Raw genomic sequence first — 22735 nt, 5'->3', positions numbered from 1 at the left:
TATTTTCGAATATATTGTTGAATTATTTTTTTCATATATGAACTATTTACAATTTTTGAAAAAAAAAACGAACATAATCTTGCGCATGCAAGTGTCTTCACTTTTTCATCGATTTCATGTGCTTTTGCTTTTTTATAAGCTACTTCACCAATTTTACGTGAAATCAATAAATCAGTTAGTTTTGTTTAAGAAAAGCTACAAGGTTTCAATGAAAAGGATTTCTTTCTAAATTGGATTGGACGTTTTGGATATATGGTTTGTTGCTTCCTCATTAGTTTTTAGATAAGATCTTCAAAGCGTAATTGTGAGCATTCACATTGTAACAACAAGTGATATTTATTTATTATTGTAAAATATTGATTGGACAAAAAATATTGTGAAAATACAATGAATTTTTAAATTCATTGTAATTGTAACAACAAGTGGTATTTATTTATTATTGTAAAATATGATTGACAAAAAATATTGTAAAATACAAGTTCACAAGTTTCTAGAAGAAAAACGAGAGATTTTCCAATGCAATCTTCAACACTTAGCCAATAATCATCCCCGCTCTTGTCTGTTGCCTAAATATGAGACTTACAACGAGCAAGATTCAACATTTTGTTGGTAATAAAGCCAGCGATGTATCTGTTAACTTGAACATGCAGTAAACTACTATTTTCTTCTTCTAATAAAAATCCATAGGTATTCACGTTAGACGAAATTAGAATATCCTTATTCTAACTTGACTCGCACATGACTTTGACCGAAGCATAACAAAATAATAATATTTTAATGAATCAATCGCAATCTTAGTTTTATCAAGCTCACAATTACCAGAGTAAAAATAGACGGAATGAATTCATTGAGAACAATGCAGGAGCATTTTGGTTATTAATTCTGTCTAATACTACAAAAACAAAATCTAGAGGGTATTGGTTTAAATAACGAGTTGAGTAAAACTTAATTTCCGGATACTTTATTTTTACTGCCAAATATTTTCGAAACCTTCTATGTGTTTTAATCCAATTTTGAATAGTTGGGAGAGTTTTGATCATCTCGTCTTTTTTAAAGAAGCTTTTGTTTTTTAAGACACGCCTAGCCTCTTTATAAAATGCTAAATGGCTAGACTCGGCTAGAGAGGCCTAAGTCTCTTCCTAGGGCTTTACAGTTTTTTTTTTTTTGCAGAACTGGAAGCTAAAAACTTATGAATTATGAATTTCAATTATGAATTCAATAGAATACAGAGTTGCTTAGTAGCATATATCTATAAGAGAACTCTGCGGCAGTCCCTCACTTTCATCTTCATTTTTTCAGTATACACCTTATGTGCTCGCAATTTACAGCGCATTCGGAAAAGTGGCAACTCTGAATCTATTTCATGCAATTTGACTATACTAGTCCGAGAGCCAGTAACAGATTTATATGACCAAGTTCCTCTCAAGTGATAATTGGTAAAACGCATCAGAAAATCGAACTATAAAGCCTCGTGAATGTCAGCTGAGGCTCGGTGGGGGGGATGAGCAGTTGTAACCTCCCACGCTTGAAGAAAAAAAAATAAATTCACTCATTTCCTCTCGGCTAAAAGTTTATCAAGTTATAGCTAACCTAATACCTTAACAAAAAAGTCAGCTGGTTATAACATAGTGCATTGTACGTCAGCTGATGGCTAGATCATGAGAAAAAAAATCTTCACTTTCAGAGATATCTCTCGGTTAAAAATTTACCAGATGATAGCTTATATGTAACAATTGATAAATATATACGTCAGCTGGCTGTATCTCGGTGGATAAATTGTCAGCTGATACTTTGAAGGTCGTTACGTAGAAGTTAGCCAGAAGCATTTATTGACTATTTAAAGGCATCAGCTGACCAGGTTTTCCTCGACTTATTGCTAGCTGATTTTTTTTTATTCATCACAGTATTATATTTAAAATCAACTCACAAATTTTCGTGTGGAAGAAATGACGTCTCTTTAATTATTCGGCATAGCACTCCAATATGAGTGTTGAGATGAAACAAATATTCTATATCAATATTTTTTAGACTTATAAGTATATAATCATATAATTTTAGATATATTCCAATATTTCAATAATCAATTTGCTTAGTATAAATCAACTAGTTACTTGATAAAAAAATATTTATTATAAATAAATTATGACAAATTACAATTCGAATGACAATGTTATTCAATCATTTTCGGCTTCGCTTTGGCTTGAGTCACAACTATCTCTCTCTGATTCATTGTCCGAGTCATTGTCAATATGATAATAAAATGTTACCTTTTTCGGGCTGGATAGTTATTTCATCAGTCGATGTTGGTAACTGACTTCCAAAGAACCAGGTAAAATCATATTTATTGTCAATTTCTTCCCAACCATAGTCTTCCGGATCATCAGAAGTTGGAACCTTCAAGTGTGCATTTGACCAAATTTGAGCAATATAGCATGCTCTCTTAAAAATTGCTGATATAGCTTTGACCCGCAAGGTGGTAGAGAAGAGCCATCAATACCTTTCTTTGGTAACTTGAATGTCTCCGTATCCAAGAATTTATATGTTTTTTCAAACACTACTCTGCCTCATTGACCTTTTTCAGACGATTTAATCCATACATATGGCAAACAAACTCTTGAATTTTCTCAAAAATATTGTCTCTATTCTCTATGATTTTGACATTTGGATGAAACACTCGATGAAATCATTCGATTTAGCCATTATTGAAAATGGTCGTTTTTTTTCCCTTTCGAAAAAAGGCCGGGTTAAAATCACACCCTTGTGAATGCGTGAAATGCCGGAAGTGCTGCGCTCAAATCAGATCCTAAAGATTCGTATAATTGAGTAACATTTATAAATCTTTGGGCTTTTCCAACTCCAACTACCATGCAAATTTTGATATTTTCTGATATATTAGCCATGTTAGCTAACATAATTATTAACACGTCAGTGTCGGAACAACGAATCGTCACGTTTGCATTAATATCAATGTTGTAGACATGGAAATCATTTTTGTGTCTGCTTCTTCGTGAGCCGGGCACGAAAATTTTTCAACACGAGTTTTTATAACTTTTGAGTCATTAACTATGAATCGAAAACAAGAGTCTGCACTCACATAAACTGTTTTATCCTTTATATACGGCCACATATAATCTTCTTCCCAATTTTCAATAAGAAACTAAAAGTACCAGTGCTTCCTTAAAATTAACGTTCTTCAGCTCAAGAGAAAAATCTTTTTTTCGCACTTGGTCAGGGCCTTCGATATGGAAGTTTGCTTGCTCCATGCCTCGTAGTTTGTGTTCTGTGTCTTTTTTGATGGAAAATATATCTGTCGAAGGCAATGTATATGATCTTAGCTGTGGTTGCACATATCATTTTCAGTACTTTTTTGAAATATTTCCAAAGCTAAGAGGTACATCTTTCATCTGATGTAACATAAAATACCCGTCATACACTATAAGATCTGTATTTTCTGGTGGCTCAGAATGTTCATACTTCTCTAACAGAGCCATTAATGTGGATTTTTGTGTTTTACACATATTGCCATCAAGGTGGAAGAGAGACAGTGGTATCGGTGTTAAAGGATGCGTGAGAACTTTATCTAAATCAAGTTCCTTTTTAAAGAGATTTGAAGTAGTTGTCCAAATAAATCACGTTGCATTCGCAGCTCCACGATTCTCGAGCATTGCAAAGAGGCGTCATTTCCATTTCCTCCCACACGAAAATTTGTGAGCTGATTTTAAATATAATATTGTGATGAATAAAAAAAATCAGCTAGCAATAAGTCGAGGGAAACCTGGTCAGCTGATGCCTTTAAATAGTCAATAAATGCTTCTGGCTAACTTCTACGTAACGACCTTCAAAGTATCAGCTGACGATTTTTCCACCGAGATACAGCCAGCTGACGTATATATTTATCAATTGTTCCATATAAGCTATCATCTGGTAATTTTTTAACCGAGAGGATATCACTGAAAGTGAAGATTTTTCTTCCCATGATCTAGCCATCAGCTGACGTACAATGCACTATGTTATAACCAGCTGACTTTTTTTTTGTTGAGTATTAGGTTAGCTATAACTTGATAAACTTTTAGCCGAGAAGATTTTTTTTTCTTCAAGCGTGGGAGGTTACAACTGCTCACCCCCCCCCCCACTGTGCCGCAGCTGGCGGTCATAGGGCTTTATGATACTGTTGTCTGATGCGTATCGCCAATTATCTATCGAGAAGAAATAATTAACCAAATTTGCACCTGGCTCTCGGACTATACGTTTTCACGATGTCCTTTTCTGTTCGTTTGTGTTGTATGAAAGCTACAAAATGAAAGTTACATATAATAAAAAAAAATTTAATTCATGTGGAGGATCATATAGTAGTTCAGTTCCTTGCTCGCCAACAAGTTAACCTGAAGTTTGTAAATTCGACCATTTCTAAGAATTTTTTTAAAATAGCCTCGAATTCTTTTAATGATAAATACCAAAGCAAGATCAACAAACTTCTCTCGCAGACTTTCTCAAAGCCAGTTATGCTGTATTTCCTCTTGTCATACTCAATTCTGAAATGTTAATTTCATCAAACAGTTTCTATTAGATGGGCCCATCCTCAAAATAGAATTTGTATCACCATCTTCACAAGCTCTTGTGCTTGATGTTAGTTTTAATTCCCTGAATTGGTTTTATCGCTGAAAAGACGCGGTTGTATGCTTTTTTACTTTTTTCTCCCGCGAACATTTGTATTTCGCATTAAAGGTTATAAACTCTTTTCAACACTGCACCTCTACTGAGCCAGTGCACTTCGGTATTGTAGATTAAATCGGCATGATTTCCAAATTGCGTAGGAATTCAAACTAACGGTGATTTGAACCCCTGTGACTTCATAAAATTTAGTAATTTATTTACTGGTGCTGTATCATGGAGTAAATTTAATTTCTTTGCACACATTTTATTTGATAAATTATGCAGTGATTAACAAATATTTCTTTTCCTGTGGTTTTTTTATGTTTAGGAAAAGTCTTTCCGCTAATTCTACATTGATATAGTGGGTGCCCCATCTGTTGATATATTAACAATATTTTTATTGAAGAGGTTGTAGTCTCTTGCATTGGAACCAGATAACAAAACTCTTCAATAATATTGAATTTAGTGTCAATACCACGTATAGATATAGCGAGTTGTGCTGTGTCGCTAATGTCATAACTTTCATCAAGTGCCAAAGAACAGTGCAAATTTAGCAATGCTTTCACAAAGCGTTGTCGCCTTTATATTCCAGTGATCGAACATGCCTTTCAGTGGCATAGCGTGGACAGGAATTTTAGTCACTTCAATACCTACTAGCCTTTGTGAGCCAGCCAGAATGTGCATTTGGCCCTAGTTTCATGTTAGCCAAATCAGCTGCTACCTCACCAGAAATGCCTCAGCTTGTGCCTAAGGCTAAATAACTTGCCTCGATTCAATAGAAGTTAAATCAACCAAATTTTCAAGCGCGATTGTTTCGAAGTTTGTAACCGGCTGTAAGTACACAAGAAATGATAAATTATATTGAATTTTATCATACAATAAAAATAAGTAAATTAGTTGTTACTTCGGAATATTTTTACACATTTCAAGTTGTTTACTTAATATACCATTTTTTGTTGTTGTCAAGTGGTCAATGATTTGTCTAAATAGTTAAATAAATGCTGAAGTGGAAGTTTGTTGGTAGACAAGGCACACAAACCAAAGCAGGAGCTTGTTTAAGTGCATTTCGAATAATCGTAAAATTTTATTTTTTTGCCCGTATATGCTGGTTTACCATCGCAATATATGACTATTAAAGAATCGGGAGATATATCGCTATATCGGCGAAAAATTTATTCATTTTGATTACTTTACTTTCAGAATCTTCGTTTTCGAATTTTGTGTAATCCAACGATTGTCAATTCTTTTCCTTTAAAATAACTAAATGTGATTCATTTGTGAGTGAAATTCTTATCGATAAAAAGTAAACTGGATAGTCCAATTATATATTTAAGGCTTAGGTAAAGCATGTAAATGTTAGCTTCATTCCGTTATTATTTGGTTAAGATTATTCTTGCATTCATATCGAATTGTCATTCCTATTCCGATTAAGAGCTTCCGAGATATTCTAGAAGGATAATTAATTCCAATGCAATAAATTACATTTAACTGATTTTAAATATTCATTAAACAACACTTTATAAAATGCGTAAGGTATAATAGTATTTTATTTGGTTTTAGCCAATATTTATAATTCAAAACTCCCATCACTCAAATACAAATCAACAATGCAGACAAATATACCATTTCCAATGTGGTAATTTGAATGTAAAATTATGTAAATCAATTACTATATCGCTATAATGATAAGTACATCAAGGTATTTTCCTTCTAATTATACTTTCGTATTTTTTCTTTCTACTATTATGTTAAATATATGCATATTCATCGTCCCACAAGATTTTTGACTATACAAGATTCCGCACACTTAGTAATTTGTTAAATTCCTATTTTTATATTTTTTAGAAAAATGAACGTCTTCTACGTGGACGTGTTCCACTTTTATTTTAAATTAGCTGACCCGGCGAGCTTTGTTCCGCCTTAATGGCAACAAATAAGCAGTTATTTTTTTAATTGGAAAAAATAAAATAAAATACCAATATTAATCATTCATAACTATTTCTGTATTTTAGTACATAGGTTGCTCTTCATTTAAGTACCTGGTGATACGCGACATTTTTTGTTTTATTATCAGTCGCAAAATCAAACAAACGCAGATGGTCTTCCGACCCGTAAACATGCCACGTATAATTGACCGTGGAAAAAACATGAATGTTCTAGATTTAAACCACAACCTTTTAAGAATTAGTTTTGTGATTTGTTGATGGTCATGGCAAAGACAAGGCGCATCTGAAATTGAAGTCTTTTAAATTCAAACGGGATATCGGTTGGGATCATCGGTATCCTCGGAATGAGAACTTCCTTACATTTGAATTTTTCTATCATTTTCGTAGCGTAAATTACATTGTTAATTAATTGTCTAATCACCAAACGCGTACTGTTGCACAATTTTGGTTGGTTTATGTTTCGAAGCATGATTACTATAGAGCCAACCTTTAGGCGTAAATTGTGCGGTGTTAAGCCAGGCACGTCCAAAGAGTTTAAAAATTTAATTTGATAGTTGGTGCCTTCATCTTCATTTGTGACGCAGTAGATTTGAATGTATGCATTGTTCCAATGATCTTATTTTGAATTATGTAGTTTAGGGGTTATCTACATTTTATGTAGATAACTCCTTTTATTCTTAGCTGCTAAAATTGCTCGCTCACTCAACCATACATTATTTTTATAGTTAGAAATAATTTCTGGAAATACATTATTGATAAGTTCGACTTTTGATGAGACAAAATTACAGAAATTGTTTGGAAATGATATTATCCGCTCGATTCATCGACAGGTACTTGACCATTACCGATAGTCAGCAATTGCTCCGAAAAATCTACAGCAGATGTATTATTAGATATGTAACTTTCATGTTTGTTGTCAGATGCAGTTTCTTAAAATAGCGCCATAGATTTGACGATTTGAGGCAAGCGTTTATTTAACAATGTGGCTGCTATTCCAAAAGAAGCAACTACAAACGCTATGTTAGTTCTTGCCTGAACAGTTGCTAAAACTAATGAGATGAGGAATGTTGTGCCAGTTCCGCCAGGCGCATCTAGGACATATAAACCACAACTTTCATTATCGATTGCCTTTATTAAGTATCACAAACTTTCTTTTGTTGGCAATTCAACAGGGGTACATTCGTTTGAACTACTAAATCTAAATCCTGGTGATCATATTTACGTTTCCGTTCCAATTCTTGATTAAATGCGTCATTCATTTCACGATATGGTGCTGACATTCCTAACCTGATAAATAAATCACCGCACATGAAGTAACACATACCTTCGATCAAGAGTAAAGCACGATTATGTACCTCCTTTCATTTATCTTAATATCGTAATTTCTGGAACTGACACGAATTTGATGTAAACTATCTTCTGACATATTGTCCTTGTATTTTGTATTTGTGCCATAGGTTACATGGATTTGATGGAAAACATGTCGAAATTAGGATAGCGAATAATGTGCGTATCTTACTTGGAGATGCAGAGATAATGGCTTCAGCGATTGTCGTATCCCAATGACTATCGTTTTCTAATAATTTCAATTATTAACATGCAGCACGATATGTTGGGAATATTACACCATTAACAGTTCGTAGTGACTCAAATGACGTTGGCCCACGCACATTTATCAGCAACAACCGCAAATAGAAACATTCATTATTCTTTGAATGAACTGTATACATTCGACCAAGAGCTTCAGTAGAACGCACATCTGGATACCAAGAAACCGCATCGCCTTTTTTCCGTCTTTGAAAATTCTTCGACGAAGCATTCCAAATATAACTAGTGGGGCGCATGGCATCGTGCCTTAAGGCAAATTGCTGGAACTTCCCGTACCAGAAATTATTTTTTTTAAAAAGATTAACATTTTTGAAAAAATTTACTCTGATAAAATTGATTTTTGAGAAACTATAAATTTTTGACAGAAACTTACTTTTTGTTGAAAAATTTATTTTGAAATATTTTGGAAATTCTGAACTTTTTTTCAAAGCAATCGTACTGCTTTAAATGCATAGAGACTGAATATCGAAGCGCGTAAGCGCCGCGTCGTCGTCTAACGGATAAACACTGGTACGGAACCCATAGGAATGTTAACAAAACTTATACTTATTGTTAAAATCTCTATAAAATATCTGATAATTTGATATGCATATGTCTAATGTCTAATGATTATTGTTGACCGCCAAATGTTATTTTTTTTTAGTTTTCTTTACTAGATCTCCGAAATTTACACAAAATTGAAAAAGTGCTCCCGCATAGTTACAGTTTCACTTATACTGTGCTTAGCTTGGCGGCATTTTTACATTTTTCAATAGTTTTCACAAAATTGGAAAAGTGCTCCAGTATATAAACAGTCTAAACGCACTTGCGTAAACATTTGTACCAGAGTGGCGCTTAGACTGTGCTTAGCCTGGGTGATTTTTTGAATTTTTAGTCCAAAATTACAAAAAAAATTTTTTGAAAAAAAAATCAGAAACAAAATTTTTTTTTTTCCAAAATCAATTATTTTGTTGAAACAAGCAGAAAGTTCTTTGAATCATTTAATTCGGACGCTTAGCCAAAAACTAATCAGCACATCTCCCTATCAATAGGAATCGAATGTTTTTCAAACTATTCAAATCGGTTGATCCGTTCTCTCAAAAACTCGCTTTCTATTATTTGCACTTTTTGCTCCATATCTCCGTAACGGCTGGACCTGCCTTTGCCAAAAACTAATCAGCACATCTCCCTATCAATAGGAATCGAATGTTTTTTAAACCATTCAAATCGGTTGATCCGTGCGCCCGAAAACGTGGACGAAAAAAAGCGGACATACAAAACACACACACACACACACACACATCCATTTTTTCTGAAGTATGCCAAAATGTTCAGAAACCTTCAAAACGTCGAGAAATGTAAAAATTTTTGATTTCGATTTTTGGACGATTACTATAACTTACCCTACGGGAAGTTAATAACGTAGCATCTCCAAGTAAAGCAAAGTTCATGCAAATTGATCGCTTTGGCAGATTGCAAAAAAACTGTTCAATGTAGTTACTGTAGGTGTTTCAGCACTTTGCACGTTATGTTTGTTGTCTTTTTCACAAGTTTACAAACAAATTAAAAAGCGATGGAAGGGATTCAATGGAAAGCTTTTTTCCATTTTTTTTGACATTTTTGATGTACGATTTGTCTCCTTTCTTAACATTTGTTCGAAAAATAATCTGACGATGGATAAGTGATACTATATATTTATATTTAGAAGAAAAACGCATTTAGTCCTTGCTGGCAATTTAAGTTCAAAAATTTGCTAAAGTTTGATGATTTGCGCACGACGCATATATGCGGCAGTCGTTCCCAGGTTAATAGTATTAATGCGTTTTATAACTTCATGTTCATACCTCATTTAGAACAGGCGGTATATATTTAGCTACTAAGTGTTCCTTGTGAATTACACGATGGACAATAGCCATTTCAGGATTCACATGTTTCATCAACTTTAAGCAGTCATTTTTCTTGCCCATTATATAAAAACCAACATCATATTGTCTTAAAAAATGTATATTATTTTGATTGCCAATTAAATTATGCAAAAAAAAATTACATAAAAGGTATCATCTGCCGCACAAAATATTATATTTTCATTGGTATATTATTCAACTCTAAGTAGTGGGATTTAGTGATTTTAGTATAGCTTGGGATTTAGTGATGCCTCCTAATATTTTACAGAACAACATTTATGCAGAAAGATGTGGTGATATGGCAATGTTGTTTTTTTGTCAAATTTTTCCTTTAAAGTTTTACAGTAACTCAAATCTGTATTTACATGATTGCGATGTTTCACCTTCAAATTTCATTGATTCGTTGCTCAAGGACTGCTGACATCAAAGACAAAAGAGTATCTGCTCATTGTGATTTTGAACGAATTGCAAAATTTTGACGAATTATTGTTTTGCTTGATCCGTTCATTTTATTTTGGGCTAAAAAATAATAAGTTAGAAATTTGTATTATTGTATTAAATTATTTAAATTAGAAGAAAATTTTCACTTGACAAAATGGTCTATTTATTTAAATGTTTCAAGTAATACAAATAAATTTTATGGTTTACTTACAAATTTATTATATATTCACTATATTCTAGACCCTATCTACTGTTTTTAACTTAATTTATATAAGACAAAATAGATGGCTTTACTGTTCTCAATATGAACTTACAAATCCTTTGTTCAAAATGAAGAAATTGACTCTCTTATCTCTATAATGCTATTTATCCAGTTGATTTGAAACGTTTGGCAGTAAAGTCAAATAAAATTATATTTAAATATTTTTTTTGTACAATTGTACAATCAAGTTTTTCTTATTAAAGGTTTGAAATGAAATGATTTTCAAATTGCCATTTGGTGCGGCCTGTACCGCACGTTGGTAATCACTGTAGTACATCACGTTTGAATGCAGAAACACTAAAACAGCGTAAAACACATCTTTTATAAATTTACCCCTCGTTGTCGCTACCAAGCTCTTTCAGACTGGCGCTGTATAGTTTTATTATTGTTATCGATTGCTTTTTTATTGTTATTTGAATTGGCTTATTTTCCTGTAAGACATTGTTTATCACTATTACACCAGTTTTAAGTAAAGAATATTATGAAGATTAGACTGGCGCTGTTTAGTTTTATTATTTTTATTCATTGTATCTTGTCACCTGAATTGATTTATTTTCCCTTAAGACATTGTTTATCACTTTTCCACCAGTTTTTAGTAAAGAATATTATGCGAGATTAGACTGGCGCTGTATAGTTTTATTATTCTTATCCATCGCTTTTTTATTGTTTCTTGTCATCTGAATTGGCTTATTTTCCCGTAAGGAATTGTTCATCACTTTTACACCAGTTTTTAATAAAAAATATTATCAAGATCAGGCTGGCGATGTTCAGTTTTATTATTTTTATTTATTGCTTTTTTATTGTATCTTGTCATCTGAATTGGCTGATTTTAAATTTTTTTTTTCAATTCAATTCAAATATAATAACAAATTTATAATTATTAAACATATATCAACATATATCAACTATCAACATATATATAAAATATGACTATAATAATATATAAAATATGACTATAAAAAACCAGTATAACTCATTTTAGTGAATAAATGAAAATCAAATTAAGTTAATATTAAAAAATTTTATATCTGTGTCTTTTGCAGCCATTTTTTCTCTTTTTCCTCCTTTCCAGTCTCTTGATGAGGCTAGAGAGGAGCTTATATGTTGTGTAATTATCAAGTCCGAAGATTCACGGAATTTTAAACGCACTGCATCTATGCCAAAATATAAATATGAATATACATGCATAATTTCTAAATATATTATATATGCATAAAATTTAGAACCTTTATGTTTTGGTTTGTAAATATGTTCAAATATTCATATATGAGATTATTTACATATGCGCATACATATTTGTATATGCATGTACATGCCTAATACACAACTGTATAGTAGCAGTGAAGAAAAATTTCTCTTCCATTTCCTGCCCTTACTTGAATAGGACCTTTCCAATGCTCTCGAGAGTGCTTTTTTTAAAATAAGTGTCACCATTTGCTTTATTGACTCACCACCAACTAGTGACAATTGTAACGCCTGCGAATAAAAAATTGTTAATTAAACTGAAAATTCATCTTCATTTTTAATTTTTTTTTTATTTTACCAAATCTCTCAATTCTTGCTTATCTACAAGCTTCGCTTCTATCTCAAGCATCTCAAAATCTGAGGTTATGGGAAGTTTAAAAAGTGTTTGTTCTGGAGCATCCAGCTTTGATGCTTCAGAAGCCCTCTTATATGATAAAAGCTCTTTCATATCTTCCTTCATTTCATTAATCTCGTATGTTAATTTAGATAGAGTATTCATTATACTATCCAATTTGCTCTCTGCAACTAGAATTTGTTTATTGGGATTTAAAAGATTTTAATAAATAATTTAAATATATAAATTATAAATAATGTACCCACATCCATATTGGGACTCTCCTCTATTTCTCCTTGTTCAATTTCACATATAATTTCTGCAATAAATATTAGCATGAATGTTTTGTTAAATGATATGTTATGAAGATATTAAATAATGTACCTTGTAGTTGCTCTATATTGGGAATATCCTCTGTTTCTTTGTTCACTATCTTCTCCTGTTCACTATCAACACATGATATGAACTCAGCCCTCGCTTCATACACTTTTATTTGTTTATAATTGGAAGATGTAGCTAAACATCTTCCCGTGACAATTTTATATTTGATAGTATCAGGAAGGGGCATACACTTCTTGATCATTTTTTGAACTTTTAATGCAGAAATATTTGTTGGTCACAAATATTTTGTTTTCTGGACATTGAGAGCCCACGAAGAAGGTGTATGTCCACATTTATCCTCCTTATCGTAAATTACGACATCCCATGTAGGCTGCCAACAAATTTTAATGATACTTAACTAATATTATTAATATTTGTTTATATTTATCCTTACTTCAATTTAACAACTTACCTCCATTTTAATAAAATTTGTTATACACAAACTGTAAAAAACTTTACTCACAATATTCGCGTATGCAAATAAAAATTTGTTAATTCAACCGAAAATTCATCTCCATTTTTACATTTTTTTTACCAAATCTCTCAATGCTTGCTTATCTACAAGCTTCGCTTCTATCTAAAGCATCTCAAAATCTGACATTATGGGAAGCTTAAAAAGTGTTTGTTCTGGAGCATCCAGCTTTGATGCTTCAGAAGCCCTCTTATATGATAAAAGCTCTTTCACATCTTCCTTCATTTCGTTAATCTCGTATGTTAATTTAGATAGAGTATTCATTATACTATACAATTTGCTCTCTGCAACTATAATTTATTTATTGGGATTTAAAAGATTTTAATAAATAATTTAAATATATAAATTATAAATAATGTACCCACATCCATATTGGGACTCTCCTCTATTTCTCCTTGTTCAATTTCACATATAATTTCTGCAATAAATATTAGCATGAATGTTTTGTTAAATGATATGTTATGAAGATATTAAATAATGTACCTTGTAGTTGCTCTATATTGGGAATATCCTATGTTTCTTCGTTCACTATCTTCTCCTGTTCACTATCAACACATGATGTGAACTCAGCCCTCGCTTCATACACTTTTGTTCATAATTGGAAGATGTAGCTAAACATCTTCCCGTGACAATTTTATATTTGATAGTATCAGGAAGGGGCATCCACTTCTTGATCATTTTTTGAACTTTTAATGCAGAAATATTTGTTGGTCACAAATATTTTGTTTTCTGGGCGTTGAGAGCCCACGAAGAAGGTGTATGTCCAAATTTATCCTCCTTATCGTAAATTACGACATCCCATGTAGGCTGCCAACAAATTTTAATGATACTTAACTAAATATTTGTTTATATTTATCCTTACTTCAATTTAACAACTTACCTCCATTTTAATAAAATTTGTTATACACAAACTGTAAAAAACTTTACTCACAATATTCGCGTATGAAAGCACAATACGAACACGCGGAATTTTCTAGGCACAATACGAGCACGCGGGATAGAATTACCCAATTGTAACACATTGAGTTCGTTCTCACAACTCGCTCCCACTCCTTCATTACACGTGCGTGACTACACTTGCGTTGTAACCTTGATCAATGCCCACAATGTACCGCTATCAATGACATTATATATAGTAGGGCAATATGTGCTCCTTCTATTTCTCGTTTGTTAATATAATATTATTTTATTATTTTACACAAATTTAGTGTTCAATCAATTTTACATCATAATTAATTTTTTCTGTTGTTTTTCCTGGTTTGGTATGTGTAATTGCCTCCTTTTAATATATTTATATTTATCATCAACTTTGTACTTGTTATGTTTTTTTGGATTACTGATGACACACATCAAGTGTCGAAACGTTTAATGGAATAAATAATTTTGTTATTTAATCTGTATATATATATATATATATATATATTGATTGTTTCTTTTCCGAACAGTAAATCCAATAATAAAAAACAATTTGTTTTTTGAAGATGTTTAATACGACGTTTTGGAACTAGGTACGTTCCATCATCAGGTTTATTCTGTCAAATACAATGTTTTTTAAAATATTGATTAACATTAATTAACGATGGTCAATACAGATTAATGAGAAAAAAATTTTTTAATAAAGGAATGGATTATGTACCGGGGTAAAGAGTAATAAGACTTAACTAAAAAAGGTTTTATATAAAATTGAGAAGCAAAAATTATTTACTTGTAATATATCACTAATATCACTAATATTTTTTTGATAAAACCACTCGATTTTGTTGGAAGATATTTGTAGATGTTACGACTACACAAGACTTAAACACACTGATATAGATTTCTGTCTGCCAGATGTAAAGGACAATGCACGGAATTCTTGGCAAAAATGATTTTTTATGGCTCTTGTTTGGTAATTTACGAAACAAGAGGAAATATTGCTTTAGTAAATGTTGAGAAATATTATGTATATATATATATATATATATATATATATATACATGCACATGTATATGCACACCTACATACTCATATATACATATGCACATATCTATATATTAATGTATCCACAATTATACACATGAACATATATGCAAGTGTATGTGTATAGTGTACACACAAAAACATACATATAAGCACATATATGGATGTACATATATTATAACATACATACATGTATATATATACATATTCAAAAACTATTAGGATTAATTATTTTTAATCAGGTTTAAAAAATTTAAATATGAGTCATGAATGATATTGTGATCTGATCTTTTATTAACACTATTTGACGAATTCAAAAAGATTAAACTGCTTTCAGAAAAAAGGCTTTTAAAAGTACAATCCTCTCTATATAAAATATTGGGTTCAAAGGTGAAATTATGTGAGTTTTCGATGGAATGCTGGACAAGAGTACTTTGGAAATTTCGGCTTTTATGATGAGTGACGCTTAATTCGTGTTGTCTCATTCTCTTATGAATGTACTGTGATGTTTAGCCAATGTATTGTTTTTGACAATTTTTGCAAGGGATGGAATAAACTATGTTAGTATTGAATTTAGGAGGGGTGGTGGATTTAATTTTTGAAAACATTTCTTTAAAAGAATATAGAGCTGTTCCTGAAATGAAAATATTTTCTTCTTTGAGTTATTTGGCAAAATAATCAAATAAGCCTTCAATGTAAGGCATGCTGTGAAAAGTTGGTTTAATATTGTTGTCTTGGAATAACTTGGAGATGGATTGATAATTGTTACTTTTATGATAGGGAAGTCTTTTATTGGTAATGGAATTGATGAGGGTGAGGGGATATCCGTTTTCTAATAAAGTTTTAGTTAACTAAACTAGGGTGAGGGGATATCCGTTTTCTAATAAAGTTTTAGTTAACTAAACTTTTTAGTTAACTAAAACTTTATTAGAAAACGGATATCCCCTCACCCTCATCAATTCCATTACCAATAAAAGACTTTCCTATCATAAAAGTAACAATTATCAATCCATCTCCAAGTTATTCCAAGACAACAATATTAAACCAACTTTTCACAGCATGCCTTACATTGAAGGCTTATTTGATTATTTTGCCAAATTACTCAAAGAAGAAAATATTTTCATTTCAGGAACAGCTCTATATTCTTTTAAAGAAATGTTTTCTAAAATTAAATCCACCAACCCTCCTAAATTCAATACTAACATAGTTTATTCCATCCCTTGCAAAAATTGTCAAAAACAATACATTGGCCAAACATCACAGTACATTCATAAGAGAATGAGACAACACGAATTAAGCGTCACTCATCATAAAAGCCAAAATTTCCAAAGTACTCTTGTCCAGCATTCCATCGAAAACTCACATAATTTCACCTTTGAACCCAATATTTTATATAGAGAGGATTGTACTTTTAAAAGACTTTTTTCTGAAAGCAGTTTAATCTTTTTGAATTCGTCAAATAGTGTTAATAAAAGATCAGATCACAATATCATTCATGACTCATATTTAAATTTTTTAAACCTGATTAAAAATAATTAATCCTAATAGTTTTTGAATATGTATATATATACATGTATGTATGTTATAATATATGTACATCCATATATGTGCTTATATGTATGTTTTTGTGTGTACACTATACACATACACTTGCATATATGTTCATGTGTATAATTGTGGATACATTAATATATAGATATGTGCATATGTATGTATGAGTATGTAGGTGTGCATATACATGTGCATGTATATATATATGTAGCGGGTTGCCAACACGCATCGCGGCTTGTCAACACGCATCACATGTTACTGGACAGATTGGCCCATATATTGACAGCATAGAAAAAAAAACAAAAATAAATTCAAGTGTCAGATCGGACACGGCTTTTGTTTCTCCCTTGTCGATTTTACTAAAAATGTATCATTCTTGAAACCTTTCTTTTCGATTATAAATAAGAAAATACCAATCACATTTTATTAACGATAAATATGACAACACATAGTGTCGTGGATATTAATCATACTTAAAATAAACCAAATATAAATAATATTTTATGGAATTTATTATTACTACAATTTGCACAATATTGGTATTAATATGGAGGACTACTACACCTCCATATTTTGGTGACCCCGAGAGTGAACTAGCAACACACATACAAGAAGGTAAGAAGATCAAGACATATTTTGAAGTAGCACAAGAAAAAAAAATAAATTGAAGTCTCAAGAATTATTAAGAAAAGAATTTTTAAAAATATAAATAATTATTATAAATGGCTCACAACTTCCATAATTCGAAGAGCATTCTAAGCATACAATTGAGACTCCGACCACGCACTTCAAGATCAACAACAACACGTGCTCAATAAATCACTTATTATCATGGTAAATAAGTCGATAATAAGCACCATGGCAGCAGACAGGGAGCAAACAATTTGGCAACCGCCACATACACTCAACCGCTAACTCACCAGCGAAGGGCCACATACACTCAACCGCTAACTCACCAGCGAGGGGCCACATACAATCAACCGCTAACTCACCAGCGAAGGGCCACATACAATCAACCGCTAACTCACCAGCGAAGGGCCACATACAATCAACCGCTAACTCACCAGCGAAGGGCCACATACACTCAACCGCTAACTCACCAGCGAAGGGCCACATACACTCAACCGCTAACTCACCAGCGAAGTGTCAAATATACTCAGCCGCTAACTCACCAGCGAAGGGCCACATCTACTCAACCGCTAACTCACCAGCGAAAGGCCACGTAAGCAATCAACAAACTCAACAAGCCAACACGGTATTCAAAACGGCCACGGCCACAAACAAATAAAATTTAGCACACAATCTCAACCAAAAGAAATTTACAAGGAAGTTCAAGAATGGTAGTCAGAGATGCGAAACAATCTTTTTCATTAGGGCGGAGTGATGTAGCGGGTTGCCAACACGCATCGCGGCTTGTCAACACGCATCACATGTTACTGGACAGATTGGCCCATATATTGACAGCATAGAAAAAAAAACAAAAATAAATTCAAGTGTCAGATCGGACACGGCTTTTGTTTCTCCCTTGTCGATTTTACTAAAAATGTATCATTCTTGAAACCTTTCTTTTCGATTATAAATAAGAAAATACCAATCACATTTTATTAACGATAAATATGACAACACATAGTGTCGTGGATATTAATCATACTTAAAATAAACCAAATATAAATAATATTTTATGGAATTTATTATTACTACAATTTGCACAATATTGGTATTAATATGGAGGACTACTACACCTCCATATATATATATATATATATATATATATATGTAGCGAGGTACTATCTTCTTCTCTTCCTTGTGTCCACTGCGAGCTCCGGTAGGCAAGTGAAGGGCCGAGTATTGCTGCGCTATGGTTTTATACCATAGAGGATAACGGTGCATGGCAGGGACGCGCAACCTGACGTAGTGCGCCAGGGCTGTGCAACCTTATCCTATATCACCCCCCCGCTGAGTGTGTTTGGCTCGAATATATAGGCTGGTTTTGCTCTATCGATCGATATCTTAGTTTCCTTGCCGTTTCTAATCACTGTCATAGTTTTATCCGAACGGCCCACTACTTCGTATGGTCCTGTGTACGGCGGTTGTAATCCTGTCCTTATGGTGTCTTCCCGGATAAAAATTTGTCGGGCCGTTGATAAATCCGGGTGGACAAAGCTGTAATTATTTCCGTGATTCGAAGCGGGCGTTGCCTTGAGCGTTTTGACCGTTTGTCGAAGTTTTTGGAGAACCTGGTGTGTGTCTTGTGTGTTCTGATGGTCTTCGAAAAATTCTCCTGGAAGCCGAAGAGGTTCGCCATACACCATTTCAGCTGGAGAAGCTTGCAAGTCTTGCTTCCATACAGACCGCAATCCGAGTAATACTAGCGGCAACGCATCCAGCCAGCTCTTATTGTTGTGGCACATAATAGCTGATTTAAAGGATCTGTGAAAACGCTCGACCATGCCGTTTGCACTGGGGTGATAAGCTGTGGTGTAAGTTATTTTCGACCCTGTAAATTTACCAATGGCGTCAAATAGGCGGGATTTAAATTGGACTCCGCGATCGCACGTTACTTCAGTGGGGCAGCCAAAGCGAGATATCCATCCCTCTATAAATGCTTGCGCCACTGACTCGGCTGTTATATCTCGAAGTGGGATGACTTCTGGCCACCTTGTGAATCTACATATTACTGATAGGCAATACTTGAATCCTCGTGCGCTTGGAAAGGGTCCGATCAGATCTAAATGTATGTGAGAAAATCGTCGGGTAGGAAGCAAAAATTTACCAAGCGGTGCTCGCGTGTGGCGATGAATTTTGCTGCGCTGACAAGGAATGCACTCCCTCGTCCAGGCTCGACAGTCCTTGTTCACTGACGGCCAAACAAATCGTTGGGATACCATTTTCACTGTGGCATTTCTTCCAGGATGGCTTAGGTTGTGAAGTGCGTTAAAAACTTGTTTTCTTAACGTCTTCGGAACGAAAGGTCTTGGAATATTAGTGGATACATCGCAATATACGTTGATGGTAGTACCCGGAAGACGTACTGACTTCAGGACCAACGAAGAACTGTTCTTTAGGCAGCTTTGCAGTTCCGCGTCATCTTGTTGTTCCTTTGCGATTATGTTATAATCTGCATTCGTCGAGACATGTAATTCTTCGATCCGGGATAAAGCATCAGCTACGACGTTTTCTTTTCCTTCAATGTGCTTTATTTCCGTTGTAAATTGTGCTATGAAAGTTAGTTGATTCAGTTGAACTGGCGGCAATTTGTCCTGTTTCTGTTGGAAGACAAATGTTAGCGGTTTATGGTCTGTGTATACTACGAAATGTTGTCCATCAAGAAAGTGCCTAAAATGTCGGATAGCTTCAAAGATTGCTAGAAGTTCTCGGTAGTATGTTGGCCATTCGCATTGGCGTTTAGAAATTTTCTTCGAGAAGAAAGCTAGTGGTTGCCATGTTTTCCCTATTTGTTGTTGCAGCGATGCTCCTATTGAAATTGTACTAGCGTCTGTAAATAAAGCTAACTTGCCGTTGACCACTGGATGATGTAAAAGAGTAGCATTTGATAGGCTTTCTTTGCAATTAATAAAAGCCTGCTGTAGTTGCTCGTTCCATTCTATGATAGTGTTATTTTTAACGTTTGGTCCTTCTAGCAGTTTTTGAAATGGAGCTTGCAATTCAGCCGCACGGGGAATGCATCGGCGAAAATAATTAATCATTCCTAGAAATCTGCGCAATTCTTGTATGTTAGTAGGAGGTTTGATTCTTACAAGAGCTTCCACTCGTTCCTTAATTGGGCGTATACCATCTTTAGAGACTGTGTATCCCAAAAAATCAATTTCCGGGACACTAAATATGCATTTCTCACAGTTGATTATGATACCATACTGCTGCAGTCTTTCGAAAATGCTTCGTAGATGTCTTGCATGCTCTTCCTGGTTTCTTGATGCAATTAGCAAATCGTCGATATAAGCATAGCAAAAATCCATACCTTGTGTGACTTCGTCGATAAACCTTTGAAAGGTTTGGCCTGCATTACGAAGTCCGAAGGTCATATAAGGAAATTCGAAGAGTCCGAAAGGAGTCGTAATTGCTGTTTTTGGTATGTCCTCCTCGTTGACCGGAATTTGGTTGTAAGCCTTCACCAAGTCGATTTTGGAAAAAACTTTCATTCCTTGAAGATGCTGCGTAAAATCGTAAATGTGCTTTACCGGGTATCTGTCTGGAATAGTTCGAGCGTTGAGTGCCCTGTAATCTCCGCACAGGCGCCATCCGAGGTTTCGTTTAGGTACCATGTGAAGCGGCGCGGCCCAGGGGCTGTTTGATCGTCGAGCGATTCCGAGCTTCACCATTTCTTCAAATTCTGTTTTAGCTATTTGAAGGCGTTCCGCGTTGAGCCGTCTTGGTTTAAAATAAATCGGAGGCCCTGGTGTTGTATTGATGTGGTGTGTTGTTGAATGCTTCACTTTGTGAGGTGCTCCTTGAGGTCTGGTAATATCCGGAAATTCTTGCAATAGGCTGTGGTGCTCCTTTCGCAAGGTTTTAACAGTTGGGACGACTGCATCTGTTACTTTTCCCATCATTTGTGCTTTTGTATCTCCCTCTAGTAGCCGTTTGTTGCGCAGATCTACCAATAAGTTATAAAATGATAAGAAATCTGCTCCAATAATGGGTTTTTCGACGTCGGCTATCACAAACTTCCAAGAAAAATTCCGTTTAAGGCCGAAGTTCAAAATTAATTGCACTGTCCCATAGGTCGCCATTTTCGCACCATTTGCCGTATATAACGTATATTCGGTACGCGGATGCTGCCCTTTCAGTTTTCTGCGAGGGTATACACAAAGATCCGCGCCCGTGTCGACTAAAAATTCTTGTTTGGATGCTTTGTCCAACAACTAATAGGCGGCTTGTTGAACTAATTAATTGACAGTCATGCGCCGCATTCATTGACTGTCGTTTAAGTTTAAAGATTTAAATGAACAAGGTTCATTACACTTCCGTGCTTTAGCTCCAAATCTTGAGTGGTACTGGCAATAGCCACGTGGAGATGGATGCACGACCTTCGACCTCGATGGTAAGGTTCGGTACTTGGCTTGGGTGAGGGCTTCAACTTGTTTAGCTAACAAGTCAATCTTTGAATTTAATGTAGCGTTCTGGTTTTGAAGCTCCAAAATTTGTTCTGAAATGGATGATTCATTTCTTTGGACGTGGATGGCATTTGTTTACTAACTCCTTGGATTTGATGCTGCAACACTATATCGGCGATTTTATCTGCCATGTCTGCTATTTTATCCAACTCGAGATGGTCGTGTGCCGAAATTATGGCTTGAATATTTTCTGGTAGCCGCCTGATCCACAATATCTTGAGAATACTATCGTCGACTTTTGACCCGCCTAGTGCGCGCAAATGACGCAAAAACTGCGATGGTCGTCTGTCGCCGATTTCTTCTCTGTCCAGTAACTGTTCTAACTTGCGATCTTCTGACAACGATACTCTCTTGATGAGAGTACATTTCAGTGTTTCATACTTATTCTCTGTTGGTGGTTTCAAAATAATGTCTTCAACCTCGGCTGCGTATTGCGTCTCTAAGTATGCGATTGCTACATAAAACTTTGTAGTGTCAGCTGATATATTCGAAAGCGCAAATTGTCCCTCAAGTTGAGCAAACCATAGCTGAGCCTTTTCAGGCCAAAATGGCGGAACTTTGACACCGACTCTTTCGACCTGCGATGGCGGGAAAGATATTTGCTCTGGCTTCTCCGGTTTTGACATGCTCGACTATTCTCACGTCAGGGGTCACCAATGTAGCGAGGTACTATCTTCTTCTCTTCCTTGTGTCCACTGCGAGCTCCGGTAGGCAAGTGAAGGGCCGAGTATTGCTGCGCTATGGTTTTATACCATAGAGGATAACGGTGCATGGCAGGGACGCGCAACCTGACGTAGTGCGCCAGGGCTGTGCAACCTTATCCTATATATATATATATATATATATATATATATATATATATATA

The 22735-nt window shown here is 34.3% G+C and overlaps 1 protein-coding gene across 1 annotated transcript; it reads right to left on the bottom strand.

Annotated features, from left to right (window-relative positions):
- Window positions 1-21666: 21666 nt before the first annotated feature.
- On the bottom strand, window positions 21667-22496 carry LOC113381860. The gene is made up of 2 exons (XM_026620524.1): window positions 21950-22496; window positions 21667-21902 (listed from the first exon to the last, which is right to left on the bottom strand). The coding sequence occupies exons 1-2, from the start codon at window positions 22494-22496 to the stop codon at window positions 21667-21669; spliced, it is 783 nt and encodes a 260-aa protein (XP_026476309.1).
- Window positions 22497-22735: the final 239 nt, after the last annotated feature.

Source organism: Ctenocephalides felis, unplaced genomic scaffold, assembly GCF_003426905.1.
Source record: "Ctenocephalides felis isolate EL2017-DRISC unplaced genomic scaffold, ASM342690v1 CF-g0.4_SCAFFOLD_03128, whole genome shotgun sequence".
Lineage (NCBI taxonomy): Eukaryota > Metazoa > Arthropoda > Insecta > Siphonaptera > Pulicidae > Ctenocephalides > Ctenocephalides felis.
Note: the sequence above shows the minus strand (reverse complement) of the source record. Positions and strands in the feature narration are given on the sequence as shown.

Coding starts and splice junctions, on each gene's coding strand:
- LOC113381860 (XM_026620524.1), bottom strand. CDS start 22,496: ATGTCAAAACCGGAGAAGCCAGAGCAAATATCTTTCCCGCCATCGCAG. Junction 21,903..21,949: donor GCATCAAATCCAAGGAGTTA/GTAAACAAATGC, acceptor CATCCATTTCAG/AACAAATTTTGGAGCTTCAA.